Source organism: Rattus norvegicus, chromosome 12 (genome assembly GCF_021556685.1).
Source record: "Rattus norvegicus strain SHRSP/BbbUtx chromosome 12, alternate assembly SHRSP_T2T, whole genome shotgun sequence".
Lineage (NCBI taxonomy): Eukaryota > Metazoa > Chordata > Mammalia > Rodentia > Muridae > Rattus > Rattus norvegicus.
In genome coordinates, this window is record NC_141545.1 from 42,737,854 (window position 1) to 42,757,807 (window position 19,954).

The 19,954-nt window shown below is 50.4% G+C and overlaps 1 protein-coding gene across 3 annotated transcripts; it reads right to left on the minus strand.

The window, feature by feature from the left end:
• Window positions 1-2,357: 2,357 nt before the first annotated feature.
• Window positions 2,358-11,799, minus strand: Oas1f (2 ' -5 ' oligoadenylate synthetase 1F). Of its 3 annotated transcripts, NM_001009490.2 has the most exon segments (6): window positions 2,358-2,837; window positions 3,841-3,994; window positions 4,644-4,876; window positions 7,473-7,669; window positions 10,425-10,701; window positions 11,311-11,522. In NM_001009490.2, coding segments are annotated over 6 exon segments (1,080 nt in total). In that variant the 5' UTR covers window positions 11,491-11,522; the 3' UTR covers window positions 2,358-2,798.
• Between the last annotated feature and the right edge of the window lie 8,155 nt (window positions 11,800-19,954).

Sequence of the window (19,954 nt, forward strand, 5' to 3'; positions counted from 1 at the left end):
TGCCTGAGGGACCTGGGATGCTGAAGGCCCCTCCCACAAGTGCCAGGATGAAGGACAAGAGGTCAGCCGAGGCAAAGGCAAGACCGATTCTGCTTTAAATGTTCTATTCCATTTATTTCATGTGGGTGAGTATGTGAAGTCAGAGGACGACTCGTAGGAGTTGGTTCCTTGTGGGTTCTGGGTTCTGTCTCTTGACCCGCAGCGTTGCACCGTGCTAAAACAGCAGCAGGGCAAAGGCCGGGACATCCCTGTCTGAATTTCCCACTTGGGCATGAGAATGCCACCCCTTGCCAGACTGGAGTGGAAGGGCTGGGTCTGGAACAAATGCTCTCTTTCTAAAGCAGTAGTGTACTGCCTGGAGGGGAAGTCGGGAACTGTGCATATGTGTGTATGTGTGTGTCCACCAGTCCATCTGTCCATCCATCTGTCTGTCCATCCGTCTGTCTAGCAGTCTGGTCTACTGCCCTTGCCTCCCTTCAGGGCATGAAGGCTTTGCTGAATGTCAAACCTGAAGGGGAGAACAGGGCAGAGACGAGCAGGATCCCCAACAGTCAGGAGCCCATGCCTGGTTCTGGATGGGCAGAAGGCAGAAGACCTTCTTACGGAGACTTAGTGGGAGATCAATGAGGGATGACTAACAAGTCATGATGGGTCCACAGCTTGGCAAGAGAACCCTGACCGTTGTTTATTAAAATCCTCTCTGTATATCTGGGGGCTGTCTCAGAAGGGACTGGAATCACTGGGCAGCACTGCTGAGTCCACTGACAGGGCAGATAAGGTACAAGACAGAGCAAGGTTTGTTCTGTGGTCATAGGACATGCATCTTCTCACGAACTGGGATGCTGGGGCTCCTGGTCCTCAGGGCTGGCAGAGTGAGAACTGAAGGCATGGGGGTGGCAAGGAGATCCACCCCTCCCCCTCCACAGAGGTTGAGAGTGGACCCTGGGGATAGGAGCAGGGCTTGGGACCTGGTGGGCCTCAGCAATTCTCTGACTTGTTAGTGAGCAGTGGCCCAAGTGGAGAGAGCAAGGGGGAGGGAGAGGGAAAGAGAAAAGAGGGAGGGGGAGGGGAGGAGAAGGTAAAGGGGAGAGGAGGGGATGGGGAGAGGAGAGGGGGTAGCGGAGAAGAAGGGGAGTGGAGGGAGGGAGCACATGTGGGTATTTTGTGGTTAGCCTATGTATTCACAAGCTGCTGGTTCATGACCCTGACATATAGAACATTAGGTCTTCGTATGAAGATGTGTGTGTGTGTGTGTGTGTGTGTGTGTGTGTGTGTGTGTGTGTGTGTGTGTGTGAGTGATTTGGGAGCTTGAGTAGTTCTATGAATATAATAATATCCAGTTGAAAGAAAGAAAAAAAGAATAAAAGAAAGAAATTTAAAAAAGAAAGGAGGGCTGGCAAGATGGCTCGGTGGTTAAGAGCACTGATTGCTCTTCCAGAGGTCCTGAGTTCAAATCCCAGCAACTGCACAGTGGCTCACAATCATCTGTTATGAGATCTGATGCCCTCTTCTGGTGTGTCTGATAAATAAATCTTAAAAAGAAAAAGAAAGAAAGAAAGAAAGAAGGAAAGAAAGAAAAGAAAGGAGGAAGTGAGAGAATATAAATTAATTTCGAGCTTGAGTCAGCCCATTGTGATTCAATTCAGTGCTTCAAATCTCATCCTCACACAGACAGCTAAGTTTTAAAGTCATTGTTGGCCACAGAGTGCATGCAATTTTATTTCCCTGCACTGCTGTGTGCCCCAGCCTTCGTGTGGCAGAATCATTGCACCTTGATGTACACCGGCCAGATTCCAGGGCTCCAGGGTCATGTGCAGCTGGGGAACAGTTTCTGTGTGGGATGGAGAAGGTCTAGAATCTTGTCATGGGAGCATGGACAGAAGGAGCCAAGGATTCTTGTCTCGGTTTCACATGTAAGAGACCTGGAAGGATCCCAAGCCACCTGACGTCATACACTGTAGCAGTTGGGTTCTGCACTGTCTATCGCTGGTTGCCCAGTACCCTGGATCCTTATGGAGCTGGTAAGAAGTGCTCAATGAATGAATCTAGTGTCCAATGAAACACCCAGAGAAGGAGAGGAGGAGGGGGAGGGGGAAGCGAAGGGGGAGGGAAAGGGTAAGGCGGAGGGAGAGGGAGAGGGAAGGGAGAGGGGAAGAGGAGGGGGAAAGAGGGAGGAGGAGGGGAGGAGAGGGAGGGGAGAAGAAAGGGAGGGTAAGGGGGAGGGAAAGGGGAAGAGGGGGAGGGGAAAAGAGGGAGGGGAATGGGAGGAAAGTGGGGAGGGGGGAGGGGAAGAGGAGAGGAGGAGATGGGGAATGGAGAGGAAGGGGAAGGAAGGGAGGGGAAGGGGAAGGGAGGGGGGGAAGAAAAGGGAGGTGAGGGAGGAGAGGGGAGGGAGGGAAGGGGAGAGGGAGAGGGAGGAGAACACACATCCTTCAGAATGTTCACATATCCTCATGGCTTGCTATGGTTTATTGTCGTTGGTCACACATTGGACAGAACTCCCAACAGGTGGACAGGTGGAAGTCAAGCTCGAGTTCCTGCCTCCCCTTCTGAATCTCTTGTCTCCCAAGAGAGCACTGTTGGAGGACAAGGCAGATGAAGCAGGCTGTGAGGAGGGCTGTCTGTGATGGGACAGGATGCAGGAGTAGGAAGGCAGGGGTCAGAAGACCAGAGTCTGATCACAGGTTGGACCCTCCCTTGTTGGGGTTTTGGGGAGCTTCCTCTCCTCTCTAGGTCAAGGGCCTGCAGCAGAGGTCATGCCCCTGACTCTTGAGCATCCTGGGCAGGTGCTTTGGTGCTCATAGAAGGACACATTCCTGTGGAAACTCGACCTTTGTCTGTAACGAAAAGCACAAAATCAGGTCAGGAGGCTGCATTCCTCCATGGAAGGGGATGAAAATCAGCCTCGAGGGTGGGCACCATGACTGGACACCTGGAGCTCTCAGAAAAAGGGCAGCACACACGGAGGTTGGAAAGACGGCCATAGCTTTACGACTATGCCCATTGAGGGTGCATATGGCCCCGCAGGCAGGCATTACACTACTAGATCTGCCAAATGTGGGACATGGCCTAGCCACTTCTCTGTGAAGGACAGCACCACAGGCCACTGTTCCTACAGCTGCCTCCCCTCCATGTCCCCTCACACTTCCTTCCTGACCTCCTAAGATTTGCTTCCCACATCACTGCACCCGTGTTCATCCCCGCCACCCCAGGTCACACGTGACATCATCAGTTCTCTAGCATCAGGAAAACCCTGCCCCAAGAGGGTACAGGTCCAAGTGCAGGTCCTCTGTGCCTCTGTGGCTGTAACACAGCCCTGCCGAGTCCCATTGGCCACATGACAATGAGACTGGAAAGACAGGATGCTTCATGGACCTGATTGTGGCTTCAGAGTCCACAGGATCCCAGCCCTGGACTAGCTAAGTGTGCCTGAGCCAGGGGCTTCAGTTCTGACTCCTTTTTATGCTCTCATATGTGTGTGTGTGTGTGTGTGTGTGTGTGTGTGTGTGTGTGTGTGTGTGTACAGGTCCACATGTATAACTGCGCAGAGATGAAGGTAACAGGACAACTTGGGGGACTTGTTTTTCTCCTTCTACCATATGGGTTCTAGGGGTCAAACCCAGGTCTTCAGTGTTGGCAGGGCTTTACCCACTGAGCCATCCTGCCAGCACACGATATCTCTGAATGGCGCCAAAATGGCTGTAAAACAAAACAAGCAGCTGGCACCCACAGGAGTGTGGAGACCTTTAGCAAAAGCCCACTTCTCCCTGAGAATATTCTCCAAATATGTGGAGTGACTGAAGCTGTGTGTGAGGGGACAGGACGGTGACTGGGTCTCACCAGCACTTCCCAGGAGTGCACGAGGGACATATCACAGGTCCTAAAGCATGGGCACTGCAGCCAGCTAGCAGCTTCTTTTGCCAACAGTCGCCAGCAGAGGGGGTTTGAACCAGCCACATTTCTTGTCGGGTCAGCCGGGTCCAGGATCACAGGCCTGCAGAGCAACATCCAAAGAACAGAATTGAGTAGCTGGCCAGTGCCTAGGGAGAAACCCAGCAGAGCACTGCTATACAAAGTTTGTCCTTTGTTCCTTCCCCACAGCATATAGCAAGCCTGGAGGTATCTTTGGGCATGACCTACAAGGCCTGGGTTCAAATCCTCTACCCTTTAGTAACTGTGTGTCCTTGGGCAGGTCCCTCAGCCTCTCTGATCTGTGAGATGGGGAGAGTTGGACCAGCCAGTCTCATGGGAAAACTGAACACAACACAGGATCAAGACATGTCACTCCCTAGGGTGACATAGTACTCTACTATTTACGGGTAATTGGTCCCCTGCAAGTCTTTGGTGCCTCACAGCCCTTATGAGATGCTGTTACTGTTGGGAAATCTCAGTTCCCAGTCCATGTTCTCCCCTTCCTTTGCTGCTTGGAACTGGACAGTGTCAGAGCCTTGGTCTCCTCATCTGCAAACAAGAGAGTCCACTCCTGACTCCTAGGGGCTGTAGAGCCTCATGTCAATCTGGTGACAGGAGAACAGTGTGTCCAGTACAGGAGATGCTTCATTGCCCCAGAGCTCCCAACTCTCTTTCCACACAAGAACATCCGGGTACCACATGGGAAGCAGAGCCACGTGGGGACAATGTACCTGGTTTTTTTGAGCTGTTTGTGTAGGTAATCAGAGACCTTCTTGTTTCTAAAGTCATAATACAATGTCCAGTAGATTCGAAGCCACTGATACTTGGTGACCAGTTCCAAGACGGTTCGGAAGCCCTGGGCTGTGTTGAATTCACAGTCTCTACTCCCACTTTCCCAGGCATAGACCGTGAGCAGCTCCAGGGCGTACTGTGGGGGCAGCGGCTTCCCCAGCTTCTCCTTACACTGAGAAGAGAAAGGCAATGAGAAAAACGGGGCTCTCAGCTGTTGTGTGGGGGCCACTTCTCTCAGGCTCAATTCAGCTGCCACCTGATGATGTCCTTACAGGTTTATTGTCACACAGCCTCACCCAGTCATTTACATTCAGTCTATGGCCCATCCTGTGCTATAGCCAAGAGCTGAGTGGTTGAGATGGGCCCTGTGTGCTCCACAAAGACAGCATTCACTAGCAGACACAGAAGGAATCACCACACCATGATTGACAGCTAGGAGTGAGGGTGGGGGCAGGACATAAGGAGTGCTCACTATGGAAGTTTTCTCATGGTCTCTGAAGTAACTGGGAAGGGGCTAGGGAGATGGCTCAGGGGTAAAGTATCTCCCTCCCCATGCAGGGCTGAGAACTAGAGGTCAGATCCCCAGCATCTACATGAGTATGAGGCTCTTGAGGAAGCTGAATCATAATTCTAGCTTAAAGGACTGGAGATCGGGCTTCTGAGGGGCTGCAGGAATTTCCAGAACTGTTGATCCAGCATAATGTGTGTCATGTGTGAAACCCTGACTGATTATGCAAGGTGGGAAGTGACTAAGGACCTGCCTCACACTGTGGCCTCCACAATCCTATGCACATACAAGCACACACAAATACATGTGGTCCCCTGAACAGATACACACACACACACACACACACACACACACACACACACCACACCACCATTTTTCAAAAGGCCGTGAAAATACTAAGAAATCATCCATTGAAAGATGTAATGTCCGGAAAGGACAGGAAAATTGAAACCATAGAAAGTGACTTGAAGGGTTTGCCAAAGAAGGAAGCAGCCACCATGGAACGGTGAATTAGACATGGCTGAAAAGAGACTTAACTGATTAGAAAGTGGACTAGAAGAAATCACTTAGAGAAAGCATGGGAAGCCCTCCCTCTTCTCAGGTCCCCCCCCTTCCCATTCCCTCTCCTTCCCACAGCCTCACCGTCCCCTGCTGATCCCCCAAAACCTCGTTTCTCTGAACCCCTCTGCACTGGCTCCCCTTCTACTCACTGTCCCTCCTCCATTTCTTAATTTCTGACCTTGTGCCTTGGGCTGTTTGAGGAACTTGGAAAGATAGGAATGGTGAGAGGCAGGCAGAGGAAGGAGGCTGGTGTGTGAAGATTCGGAAAAGAAACTACCACACAAGGGCTGTTTTTGCGATATCTTTGCATTAAGAGTCAGTAATTTCTTGCCAACTGGGGCTGAAAATCAGCTCTGATTAAGAAGAGACTTGCACCGTGGGGGCCAAGTCTTCTGGAAAGAGTATCCTCTGGTCAGCACGCTATAGCTGGGGTCCAGGAGCCCCAAGATTGCATCTCCAGTTGGCAGCCACACCCAGTTGCAGAGAGGTGTCCCAAGTGTTAAGGCTTTGGTCCCATGAAAATTGCAGGTTTAGAGGGGTCATGAGGAACAGCTGAGGCCTGGCACTGAGAGAGGCATTGGTGTGATTCCTCAATAGCAGGGGAGATCCCGTGATATTGGACTTGCCCAGAGCAGGAGACGACTGTCGGGATCAGTGCAATGTGAGAGCAGAGCTGGCCTGAGCCTGAGACCCGCTATGTGAGCTGTGGATGGCAGAGCCTGAGAAGCTCAGGGAAGTGTGAGCCTCAGATATCAGATCCTGGGCCTCTTGCTCTGCTGGGCTTTGTTTGTGTTTTGATCTGATTTGGGACAGTTCCCTGGTGAGAAAATAGTTAAAGCTGTATTTTTAATTTTATGGATCCCACACTTGAGAGACAAACCCTTTTTAAGTGTTGAAACTTAAAGAGAACTTGATCCTTTAAGGTGTATTGTGTTTTAGGGTGTGACATGGAGATGAGATCTTAGGGACAATCAAGAAGGCACAGGTTATGGAGGTGGGTGTGAGCATCGACTTGAAAGTGGGCTTCTCGAGAAGGTTAGCTTTTGTCAACTGCTCATAAGCTAGGGTTATCTGCAGTCGGTTGGCCTGATGCTGTTTGCATTCCGATGCTAATGCTGCTTCCTCAAGAGGGGTCGTCCCGGATGAACAGGCCATCACTTACTCAGGGGAGGTCAGGTGAACGTTTTCCCCATTTTTAACTGGTCAAAAAGAGAGCCTGTGATTGGGCAGTGGGACTGGAGGCCTGAGAGTGGGGATCAGGAGAAGGAGAGGAAGAATGTGCGGGAGAGAGATAGGATAGAGGAAGAGGAGGAGAAGCCACAGCAGATCAGAAGCACTCGGCCAGCAGAAACTGTAAGCAGCAGAGGGTCTCATAGCTGGGGATAAGTTAGGATAGCACTAGATGCCATGCCTGAGCATTCAAGTTGTAAAAGGAAGCAGTCTGTGTAAGCCATGGAGATCCAGGCAGCGAGCAGAATTCCTCCGGAATCTCTGCTTCATTCACTCTCCTGACTTCCCTCAGTGATGGCCTGTAGACAGGATGTGTAACCAAGTAAGACCTTGCCTTCCTCAGTGAGTATTGGTCAAGTGGTAAAGCTGTCAAGTCAATGAGAAGCAAAGTAGAATAGACCTTTTTTCTCTCGCCGGTACCAATATTCTATACACATAGGGCCCACAGTGTCTGGACCAGAAGCCTTACCAGTTGATACCAGTGCTTGACCAGACGGATGAGGCTCTTCAGCTTAGGTTCCCGATGCTTCAGGAAGTTTTGCCGGAGCTCCATGAAGCAGGTGGAGAACTCGCCCTCCTTCTTCAGAGTGGTGCACACACTGATGAGGTAGGCGTAGGTTTTGGTGTAGATTTGGGGGTCGGGCTTGTGGTTGTTTCTTAGGGCAACTATAAGGAAGTCCCATTCATATTTAGACTCAACCCTGCTCTGAGTGTCTGCTTTCTTTCCAGGGTCACCATCCCTGTCTATGTGGTTTAATGAACAGGGCAGAAATTGTCCACAGCAAGCATCACTCCCCACACAGCAATGAGCCCACCACACCTCTGGACTCCATATATGAATTGGTCCTGGAGAGCCTGTGCCACCACCTGCTCTTGGTAGGTTGCCTTACTCACAGGCCTGGAGACAGGGGTGGGAGGAGATAGCACACTGTGGTCACTCACAGAGAGCGGCATGGTCATCTGATGATGGCCAACCATGTTCTGGTGTAGCATGGAGCTCTGCACTGCATTTGTACACCAGATCTTGTGCTTAGTCTTTTCAGATCGTGGGTGGATCGTGTGTGCAGGGATTCGGGAAACGCACATATTCAGAGGCCATGAAGAGGAGATGGGGTGTCTTCATTTATAGTTTGTCACCCTCTCTCTTTACAGCAGGGTCTCTCTGTAATCATGTTGCTTGGCTGACATCCATCAGGCCACAGAGATTCTCCTGTCTCTGTTCCCATAGCACCAGGGGACACAGGTCAATGTGTGGAATTTCCTAAGATTAGGTGGGTGTTGGGGATTTGAACTTGGGTCCTCATGCTTGTGCAGCAATCACTCTTATCCACTCTCTATCTCCCTAGGCACTATGTGTCAGCAGTGTCCAGTTCCTTAAAGCTTCAGGATGCAGTGGTGATGGTAGTGGTGGTGGTGGTGGTGGTGGTGGTGGTGGTGGTGGTGGTGGTGGTGGCGGCGGCGGCGGCGGCGGTGTGTGTGTGTGTGTGTGTGTGTGTGTGTGTGTATGTGTGTAAACTTGTACTGTGGGTGGGCAGCAGGCTTTGGAATTGATGTTCATGTGGCTATGTGTGGGTGCTTGTGCACATTTGAGTAGACTAGTTAGGAAGCAGGCTGTGCCTTCCTTAAATGTGTTCATGGGTGTGGCCATGGTTTCAGCAGGCCACACCATCTGGCTTTGATGCTGGCTCAGGGCAAAATCACTCACTGATGGAGCTTGGACACACCCAGTCACTCAGTGACCAGGGAGATCTCAAGAACTTGTTCTCTACTTCAGGACTCAGCGCATAGTAGGCCTGATTTGCCAAGTCACCCTTAGTAGGGTTGTAGCTGGAGTTCTCTTTTGGCTGTCACCCACACAAGCATTCCCAATGTGGTCCTTCTGTGATACAGTTTCCATCCCACTGAAAAGCTGCTACAGGCTGGGCAAGTCTATGAGCAAGACAGGCTTCTGGGGTAGCCCTGTCCCAGCTAATTTCCGGGTCACTCCCTCTGAGCCTCCTCCACTGCGCAGGGTTCTAAGGCCTCTTGCAGCTTTCCACAGCCTGCTGCCCTGGTCCTACTCCCAGGCTGGCCCTCTCAGTCCCTGCTGCCTGAGACTCTGGACAGCTTCCATAGCTCTCCTAAGCCAAGGGCTGGTGGCCTGCCTTATGTCTAGGTTAATAGCAGCAGTTCACACAGCGGCCAACAGGAGGTGCTGTGCTTCCCCAGATGAAAAGCCTCAAGTATCCCCAAGAACCCACTGTGCTTTCAAGGGTGTCCCTGATTGTCTTAGGAAAGAGTTGGGCAATTGTAATTTTGGGGACCCCCGTTGTGTCAGGCCTGGTGTGATAGATCTTAATGTAGAGGAATATTAATGTGCCATTATATTAACAGGTGTGTGCATTAGGGAGGTTGATGTGTGTGAGTGTGTGTGTGTGTTTTCCAGTTTTCCAGAGGGGTGGAATTCCTCAGGGAAGTTCTGCAGCCCTCACCCTGCTCCCCATGCACAAACATCCAGGCCTCTGCACAGGTCTGAGGTTTCTCGTTCTTTGATAGAAGGTGCAACAGATGTTAATTTTTAGCTATATCTCTTGTCCCACTTTTAGAGACACAGAATTCCCGTCTTCAGGCATGCAGAAAGCTGTTCACCATGCCGGTGTACTGTATGATGCCCCCGGGGCTGGGCAGATGGCTCTGTGGGTAAAGGGTTCCAGAGCAGAATCCCAGCACCCACATAAAAAGCTGGGCTTGCAAGGGCTGCAGGATCCACATCTGAAATCCCAGTGCTGGGGAGGTGGAGACAGGAGAATCTGTCAGACTCATTATCTGGCAAGATGTGTGGATTACTCAGCTTCATGTCAGGAAAGAAAGAAAGAAAGAAAGAGAGAGAGAGAGAGAGAGAGAGAGAGAGAGAGAGAGAGGGAAAGAAGAAAGAAAGGAGGGAGGGAGGGAGAGAGAGGGAGAGAGAGAGAGAGAGAGAGAGAGAGAGAGAGAGAGAGACTGAGACTGACTCACTTAGTTTCTAGCGAGTGGAGGGTCCCAAGAGTACCCCTGAATATGTCTGAGTATCATTGTTTGTAGGCTATGAGTCTCTAGGTGTAAAAGCTTCTAGGAGAATAGGTAACCCCTCCCCCAGCTCTGTGCTGTCCCTAATAGACATGCTGAGGTTTCATTAGCTGAGATTGTGGGTTCAGCTCCATCAGAGCACACACCCCACCTGATCCCAGCTCCTTACTGCAAGAGCCATGAGGTGGGGCAGCAAACTCCAGGTCAACCTCTCAACCAAAATAGGTTCCTAAGCAACCGACATCCAAGGCTGGTCTCTGGCCATTACGAACTCATGCAAACATGTGGACAGCCCCTCCCCGCTGCACACACAGAGAGTGACAGCAGGGAGGAGTCAGGGTTGAGGAACAGCAGGTTCTGCTGCTGGCTGACTTACACAGGACATCATAGGCTGGCTGCACATCAAACTCCACCTCCTGCTGGAGCTGGGGCGAGCTCAGCTTGAAGCTCAGAGACTTGGAGCTGGGCTGCTCTGAGCTCTGGACCTCAAGCTTCACTTGTAACGTTTTCTCTTGCTGCAGCTGACACAGTCGTTTCCGAATTTCCTCAATGAACTCTCCCTGTAGATTCAACTGATCCTCAAAGCTGGGGAGATCGTTAAGGAACACCACTAGGTTGGCCTCTGACCTACCCTTAAGCATGGTGTGTTCGCCCTAAAAGACAACGATGAGGATGACAAGAGACAGGGAGAGCCATGCTGGGCCATCCAGATGCTAAACAGAGTAGGAGTCCATCACTGAGCATGACAGATAATTAGAGAAACCTGGCACATATATACACCACATTTGCATGAAGAAACTCTGTAACAATACTCAAAGGTCACAGAGTACCTATTAAAACTAAGGAAACTGAACTCACAAAAGGAAACATTTTGAGAAAAAAAGTAACAAGTGACACTGCAGAGGTCCTCCCTAAATAAAATGCTGAGCACAGTCACTAACAAACACAATTGCAGCAGACATAGATGAGTAGACATTACACAATGACATTTCTGTAGTCTTGAGAGTGACTGAGGTAGGGACTGTCATCATAAAGTACCATTTGACAAACGGAAACATGGGCAATGAGCTTCCATCAGTCCAGTCAGCCAGCGGGAGGGGGGTCTCTGCTCTGTTCTCTGCCCTGTGCCATAGCTGGGGTATACATGAGGACACTAAGCACAGAGTATTTAGGGGGCACCCACTCCCCACTAAGGACTACAGTCTGGCTTCTGAGAGTCCTCTCCCACCCCATCCTGGTCAGCTCAGGATAATGAGACTCACCATCACAACCCTGGAGACCCTCACAGGGTGAGCGGCACCTTGGAAGCATCTCTCCTTCAGGAAAGCACATATGAAGTCAATGTCTGCTCTGAGCTCAGCATGGAAGCTGGTGTCAGCAGGGAGGTGATCCTTTATGAACCTGTCCAGCTCACAGGCTGGGGTGCTGCTGAGGTTCACCATTTTAAGGCCGGGAGTGTTTGCTGACTGCAGCCTTGCCTCTGGAGCCAGCTGCCCATCATTTTCATAGCTGGTTTTCCTTCCCAGGAAGGGCGGGGCCATGCATATCAGCCCTCTGCATCTGCCATCTCTGGCTCCTGGGCTCCCGGACACTCTGGGGTTTGTTTACCTGCTGGCATTTCTTTGGATTTTCATGAGAGCGGACCAGGAGGCACCGATTCTTAGCAACAAAGTTTCTGTTTTTCTTCCCTTCTTAGTATTGTATTGTTACTAAAGAAAAATGGTCTTACAGTCTCCTAGTCTTTTAGCAGCAAAGGCGGCTTGGCCCCGCCCACACCATGTGCGCGCGCGCGCGCGCGCACACACACCCACACCCACACACACACACACACACACACACACACACACACACACACACACACACACACACACACACACCCATCGATAAAACAGGAAGAGCAGGTGAGGGAAATCCAGAAGTTGGCAGGCACCAGTTTCAGCACAGCTGTGGTGGGTTTGTCCACGGGTGACTGGTCCATTCTTATTGATTGGTGTTGGTCCTAGGTGCTGCAGTAGAGAGGGAAGCTCACCGAGATGCTAAGCCTTCATTTTCTGAAGGAACAGAGGGGTACAGCCTCTCGGGGAAGACACCCAGCTAGCTCACTAGTTTACACAAGCATTACACAAGGTTAATTGGGGCTGGAATAGGTCCCAGCTACCAAAATTATCTTGCTTTTGCTGCACGCAAGAGCAGACAAATCACACAAATCTCAGTCCCTTTTGGCCATGTCTAGCCATAATCAAAAGTAAGAACTCCAGGTTTGCCAGGAGTGTCTTAGGAGCAAGATTGGTGCAGCTGCAAGCTCTCACATAGCTCCAAGTATAGTCTTTCCACAGGGACAACATTGTTCAAGGTTCAAACAGTCTTATAACTTCTCAGCCTCTAATCATAGCAAAGGCTTTGCTGAAACATTTCACCCAAAGCCAGACATAAAGGCTTTTCTATACATTTCACTCCACATGCTGGATATTGTAATGAGCTGTCTTCAAGGCTATGGCCAGCGTCTAGTGAAATTCTGCTCGGAAATTATGGAACTGGTCTTTCTTGGTCGACTCTCAGGTTTATCACTCGTGCTTTGGGACCAGCATTATTTGACACGTCAACAACCTGCTCACCTTTGGGAGCTACGTTTCCCCATAGAATTCGATTAAGAGTTTCCAGAGAGCGACTTATATTGCTAAACAGGTAGAGGGTTACCGATGACATAACCCAAAATCTGAGCTTTGCTCTTCCAGTTTTCCTACCATGAAAGTTAAGCTCCATTCATGTATTGATCAGATGAGCAAGAGAACAGAAAGCCTTCCATGTCAGGAATGGCCAACACCTCAGGTAGTATAATCAGCCTGACTCATGTACTGTTAAGTCCTGATAGTAACTCTTTCCAGAAGCTGTGCCTGTTTTAACTTTCTCCATGAAGGGACCTTCGATATTGAGTCATTCCCACTCTGAGGGAAAAGCAAACCACATTTAAACCAAAATCAAGCAACAAGGAAACTCTAAGGCCTGGGCTGAGCTGGCTCGCACTGTAGCAGTGGAACCCGCCTGCTGCACCCTGGAACTCAGTTGGTGTGGGGGCTTCTTTCTCTGCATCATGAATGCTGGGAAAAGAGCCTGAGGAGGCCTGAGGGCTTGGGGTTCAGTGAGCTTGCTTAAGAGAGCAGAGCAGAGTGGATGGCTGGAAACCAAACTGCTGTGAGGTATGCTGGGCCTGCCCTGCCAGGCCTGCCTGGACCTGCCTGACAGAAAGTCTCTCTCTCTCTCTCTCTCTCTCTCTCTCTCTCTCTCTCTCTCTCATTTTTAAAATTAACCTGACAGGGATTTTTATCTGATTTTATTTTCCCTTTCACGAGCTCTATAAAAACCTACAATAATTCCATTTTTTTTCACGTAAAGTTGTGAAACTTAGCAGTGAGAGGCCCAAGTTTCCTTGCCCCTAATTTCTATTTTAAAAATAATGTTTCTTACCATCCCTGAGGACCAAGCCCACATTAGGTGCCGGTTGTCAGGGACCCTGCAATCTCAAAGTCTGGCAGATAACTGATTCCTAGATGGTAAAGACATTAATATATCTGCTAATGTTGCGATTTATCTATTTCTAGTGACCAAGGGCCATTGGAGACAGCAGAAGTTCAATCCAAAGACAGAACACATTTGCATTATTGAGAATAAATAAAGATCAAAACCCACAGTATGTAAAGAGCAACAACGAATCAATAAGAAGACAGCTCACAAGAGAAAACCACAGACAAAAACACAGCATGTTCTTCCCAGGATGAGGACAAAATGGCTACTAAGAAAAATAAAGCAACTACTCTTAGACTGCAGGCCTCAGGACCCAACCAAGCAGCCTCCCTTAAAGGTACCAGTGATTGACCTGCAGGATTAAGTTCTTAAGCTTGAAAGAGATACTGTTCAAAAGTTCCTTTGGAGCTCTGTGAAGCCCCCCTGGCTAGCAGCTGCTGGGGAGGAGGGAGGAGTAGACCTGGGGTGAGGGCTCCAGTGTCCCAGGATCCCGTTCTGTAGGGAGGGATGGCCCTGAACCTCAGCATGGGCCCTGTACATAACCCCAGCTGACCTTCCTCTTTCACAGCAACAGTGGCCAGAGGCCACCAGTTAGTGCTGTCCGAGTGTTCTAGAGAGCTGTGGGGGTCATGGCTTTAGGTAGCCAACACACAACCACCAACTTCAGAGCTGAGCTGTGCCCGTGTGCAACAGATCATCCTGTCTGGGCTTGATGACTTTACACACCCCATGGACCCTCACCCTGATAACCTGCTGTTCCCTAGTGCCTGCCTTGTACAATTCTGCCCTAACTGCTCCTGGGATGGGTTGTACAGCTGTGGAGATGGTGGGGGAGGGGGAGGGGAAAGCCTAGGCAGCTTCCAGAAGCCTTGTCCCTGCAGATGAAGACTTCCTAGTGTGTCTATTTAAGGTAAGCATTCCCATCTCTGGGCTCCATAGGGAAGCCCTTTCAGATTCATTGCTCCCTCAGAGTGACCTTTGGTGAGACTGTTTTTCTGTTAGTCCCTGAGACCTTAGGAGGAGGGACAGACGTTGCCCACATTCCCCCATTGCCTGGAAGGGATTCAGCCACACCCGAGATGCAGAAGACAGGCTCTGTGTCTCCCAGGCCACAAGCCTCCTTCCACATCTCCAGCTCAGAGGCAGCCTCAGGAACTGGCCAGTGAGCTGAGACCTACCCAGGACAATCTCTAGTCTCAATCCTAGGTCCCCATGATGCCCCTGCATCAGCAGGTTTACCCAGGATTAAGGCAGCTCACAGTTTGTCTCTCCTGTTCTCTGAGCATCCAAAGGTTATAGGGACAGCCTGGCAGGGTGCTCAAGTGACAAGGTGTGGCTTAGAGCAGTAGCTTAGCCGCACTCAGCCTCAGGTTCCCCATGCATAAAGCTGGCAGTGATCCCTATCCCCAGAACCATGAGCTTTGAGGGACTCTGTGTGGTTTAACCAGGTCATCTTCTTTTTCTCAAAGGCTGAGCCCCAGTGGGTGTGATTCCCCCAGCCTCAGATCAGCCAGTGTGAGGCCCAGAGGCTGAGTAGGTGGGTCAACGAGACAGCCTTTAAGAGAGAATAGGAAGCAATCAGGTGACCCGGTGTGCCCCTGGTTGTGCCTTTACCTTGGATGTGTAACTTGCTGTTTGATTCCTCAGTTTCCCCATAGACTGGCTCATTACAACAACGCCTGAGCCTTCCCTCAAGAAGACCTTGAAGATTTCTGCCTTGGGGTGCCCCACCCCTCACCTTGATGATCGTTATCACCCTTGGTCTCTGTAACCCTCCAGCTCTGTGCTCCCATAGGACATTGTCCAGGGACCCCAGAGCACGCCGCACAGCCACTGTGAACTCGGGGGCTGGGTGCAGGCTGTGGGCCACCAGCTTGTCCAGAGCTCCGGCTGGCGTGTGGTACAGGTCCATGTTGACCCATGCCCTCAGGAGAGTTTTGTTTCTCCCTAGGCTTCTTGGGGTGCTCCTGAGCTGACAACGGTGTGTGTTCCCTGAGTCACCTCTGTCATTCTAGCTCATTCACTTTTGTTTTCTCCTCTTTTCAGAGTTCCTCTCTTCCCTAAGCTCGGGGCATTGTTGAAATTATCTGTTCATGGCTCTGCTCTGCAGCTGGACATGTGGCCCAGAGGGTGACTTGGGGTCTTACACCTCATGATCTGGACACTCCCTGAATCAGTCAAACTTGCCATGGTTGTTGGCCACGTTGGGATGAGTGACACTTGTTTAGATGTCCAGGAGAGCACAGAAGTGGTATAGTTGAGCTGGGCACAGTGACACACTATAATGCCAGCAACAGGGGCTGAGGCAGGAGGATTGCTGTAAGTGCAAGTCTACCCTGGCCTATGTGACTGATATCCTGTCTCATAACAACAACAAAAAGGGTCACGAGGATAGCTCAGACGGTGCAGGTGTTTGTTATTAAGCGTGATAGCCTGAGTTTGTTTTCTGGGTTCTACATGTGGAGGGAGGGAGACCCAACACCTATGAGTCATCCTCTGACTTCACATGCTCACACACCTGAAATAAATTGAATAGAATATTTAAAGCACAATTAGCTTAGTCCTCGCCCAGTCCTGCTCAGGACCCTCGGCTGGTCTCTTGTCCTCCCATCCTGCACTTGTGGGAGGGGCCTTCAACATCCCAGTTCCCTCAGGCAAGGTCAGGGTCCACCAAGGAGCCTCTGCTATCAACCAGGCTGTGAGGCCTATAGTTTTTGCTAAAGGTCAGCCTCTGACCTGAATGACAAGTCCATGGTTCTGCTTCTTCAAAAGAAATCCCTTGGGCTGGAGAAATGGCTCAGTGGTTGCGAGCACTGACTGTTCTTCCAGAGGTCCTGAGTTCAAATCCCAGCAAACACATGGTAGCTCACATCCACCTGTAATGGGGGTCTGACGCTCTTTTCTGGTACATCTGAAGACAGCAACAGTATACTCATATACATAAAATAAATTTCTTTTTAAAGAAAGAGAAGAAATCCCTTAAAGCTACCTATAACTTTTGGCCATAACCATGGGAAAGCCTATATGATAATTTCCTCAATTTTCTGTCCCTAGCTCTCTCTCTGCACTGATTTAGGACTGTGGGGTGTGTGTGTGTGTGTGTGTGTGTGTGTGTGTACATGCACATGCATGTGTGTGTGTGCCTGGTGTATGTGTGCATGGTGTGTGGGGAATGTGTATGTGCCTGCATGTGTGTTTGTGCATGGTATTGGTGTCCATAGTTTGTGTAGGGGGAGTGTGTGTGCGTGTGCTACATGGTATGTGTGTATGTGTGTGTGTACATATGTGGGGGGTGTGTTTGTGTGTGCTGGATGGTGTGTGTGTGCGCTGCATGGTATGTTCATGTGTGTACGTGCTTTCTTTCCTGTTTTAGGATTTCATTACGGGGAAGGGACACCATGACCAAGGTAATCAATCCTATAAAGGAAAACACTGAATTGGTGCGGGCTTACTCTTTCAGAAGTTTAGTCTATTATCCCCATGGAAGGAAACATAGTAGCATGCAGGCAGCCTTGGTGTCGGCAACAGAGCTAAAAGTTCATCTTCATCTGTAGGCAGCAGGAGACCGTGCACCACCCTGGATGTAGCTTGAGGATAGGAGACCACAAAGCCTGCCCCCACAGTGACACACTTCCTCCAACAAGGCCACACCTACTCCAGCAAGGCCACACCTCCTAATAGTGCCACTCCTTATAAGCCAAGCGTCTAAACACCTGAGTCTCTGGGGGCCATTCTTATTGGATCTACCACAATTGCCTTTCTCTTCTCAGTGTAGGAGGAAGCTGGGGAAGCCGCTGCCCACACAGTAAGCCGTGGAGCTGCTCACAGTATACCTGGGACCCTGAGTGTAATGTCAACAGGTACAAAAGAGCTGAGGGCTTCCAAATAGTCTTGGAACTGGTCACCAAGTACATGAAGCTTCCAATTGACTGGAGGGTATATTATGGCATTTCCTTCAACTACCTGAGCACATAGCTCGAAAAGGACAGGTAGCTTGTCCCCACATGGTTCTGCTCCCCATGGAGTGTCAGGCTGCACTTGTGTGGAAAGGGGGAGGTGGGAGCTCTGTGTCTATGGAACATCTCCTGCACTGGGCACTGTCACCTGATTGACATGAGGTGCTACAGCCCTGGGAGGCAGGGCTGGGTTCTCCTGCCTGCAGATGAGGAAGCCAAAGCTCTGACATTATCCAGACCAAATCAGCAAAGGAAAGGGGAGAACATGGAGTGGGGACTGAGATTATCCAACAGTAACAGGGCTGTGAGGCACCAAAGACCTGCAGGGGACCAATTACCTGTAAATAATAGAGTACTATGTCACCCTAGGGTGTGACCTGTCTTGATCCTGTGTTGTGTTCAGTTTTCCCATGAGACTGGCTGGTCCAACTCTCCCCATCTCACAGATCAGAGAACCTGAGGGACCTGCCCAAGGACACACAGTTACTAAAGGGTAGAGGATTCGAAACCAGGCCTTCCAGGTCATGCCCAAAGATACCTCCAGGCTTGCTGTATGCTGTGGGATAAGGACAAAGGACAAACTTTGTATAGCAGTGCTCTGCTGGGTTTCTCCCTTGTCCCTGTGTAGTTACTTGTAGCTGGGGCACTGGCCAGCTACTCAATTCTGTTTTTTGGATGTTGCTCTGCAGGCCTGTGATCCTGGACTCCACTGACCCGACAAGAAATGTGGCTGGTTCAAACCCCCTCTGCTGGTGGCTGTTGGCAAAAGAAGCTGCTAGCTGGCTGCAGTGCCCATGCTTTAGGACCTGTGATATGTCTCTCATGCACTCCTGGGATGTGCTGGTGAAACCCTGTCACCGTCCTGTCCCCTCACACACACCTTCAGTCACTCCATCTATTTGGAGAATATTCTCAGGGAGAAGTGGGCTTTTGCTAAAGGTCTCCACACTCCTGTGGATGCCAGCTGCTTATTTTGTTTTACAGCCATTTTGACGCCATTCAGAGATGTCGTGTGCTGGCAGGATGGCTCAGTGGGTAAAGCCCTGCCAACACTGAAGACCTGGGTTTGATCCCTAGAACCCATATGGTAGAAGGAGAAAAACAAGTCCCCCAAGTTGTCCTGTGACCTTCATCTCTGTGCAGGTATACATGTGGACCTGTACCTATACAAACACACACACACACACACACACACACACACACACGCACATCTCTATTGAATCATAACGTTACCTTACCTTGACTTTGACTTTTTTGCTAAGACCTCAGGTCAGTATCATGCCATAAAACACAATCTCTAAAAATACCGGTATTTCTTAAAATTTCAACACTTAAGAGTATCCTCTGAGGTGTGGACGCACATAAAACTTAAAACACTAGTGACATTCTTTCTTTCCCCAAAAGGGAAGAACCAGGTCCCTGTCTCAATCATAGGAAAAAGCTCAGTATCTGATATCTGGTTCCCTGAGCTTCTCGGGCTCTGCCACCCACAGCTCACACAGTAGGTCTCAGCTCACACAGTAGGTCACAGCTCACACAGCGGGTCTCAAGCTCAGGTCAGCTCTGCTCTCACATCGCGCTGTTCCTCACAGTTGTCTCCTACTCAGGGCAAGTCCAGTGTCTCTGGGTCTCCACTGCCATTGAAGCTGCACTTTCACCAATGGCTCCTCCTGGCCTCTCTCAGTGCCAGGGCTCAGCTGCTCCCCATGATGGCTCCAAACCTGCAGGTTTTCTGGGACTAAATCCTTAACTACCAGGGAGGCCTGTCTACAGTACCAATGTGTCTGCAAACCAGAGAGGAAGTCTCAACCACAGATTCTGTTTGCTGACCTTTCTGAAACTCATTCTGGAAGACTTGGCCCCCATGGTGCAGGTTTCTTCTCAATCAGAGCTGATTTTCAGCCCCAGCTGATGAGAAACCACTGATTCTTAGTCCAAACACAGCACACAGACAGCCCACATGAGCCTTCACTTTTCTCTGAGACTTCACACTCCAGCCTCTGCCCCCTGCCTGCCTCTCAGCCCTCCTGTCTTCCATGTTCCCACAAACGACCCCTTAGGCTCTCAGCTCTCCACACCTTTTCTACCCATAGTTCCAAGGTCCTTCCTCAATCCTCCCAAAGAACAACATGGCGGGTCAGTCACAGCAGCAGTGCCCCCTCCCTAGGACCTGTTTCTGTCCTAGTCTGTGCTCACTGCTGTGGTAAAGATAATTCTGGAAGGTAAACTGGGGAGGAGAGGGATTGTCTGCCTCACATTCCTGCGCCACACCCCATCACTGAGGGAAGCAGAGGCAGGAACTGAAGCACAGGCCATGGAGGAGCACTGCTAGCTGCCTGATGCCCTTGGGAATCAGTCTGTGCTTTAAAAACACCTCAGGGCCACCTGCCCAGGACAGACAATGCACAGGCACCTGCACACTGTCTCC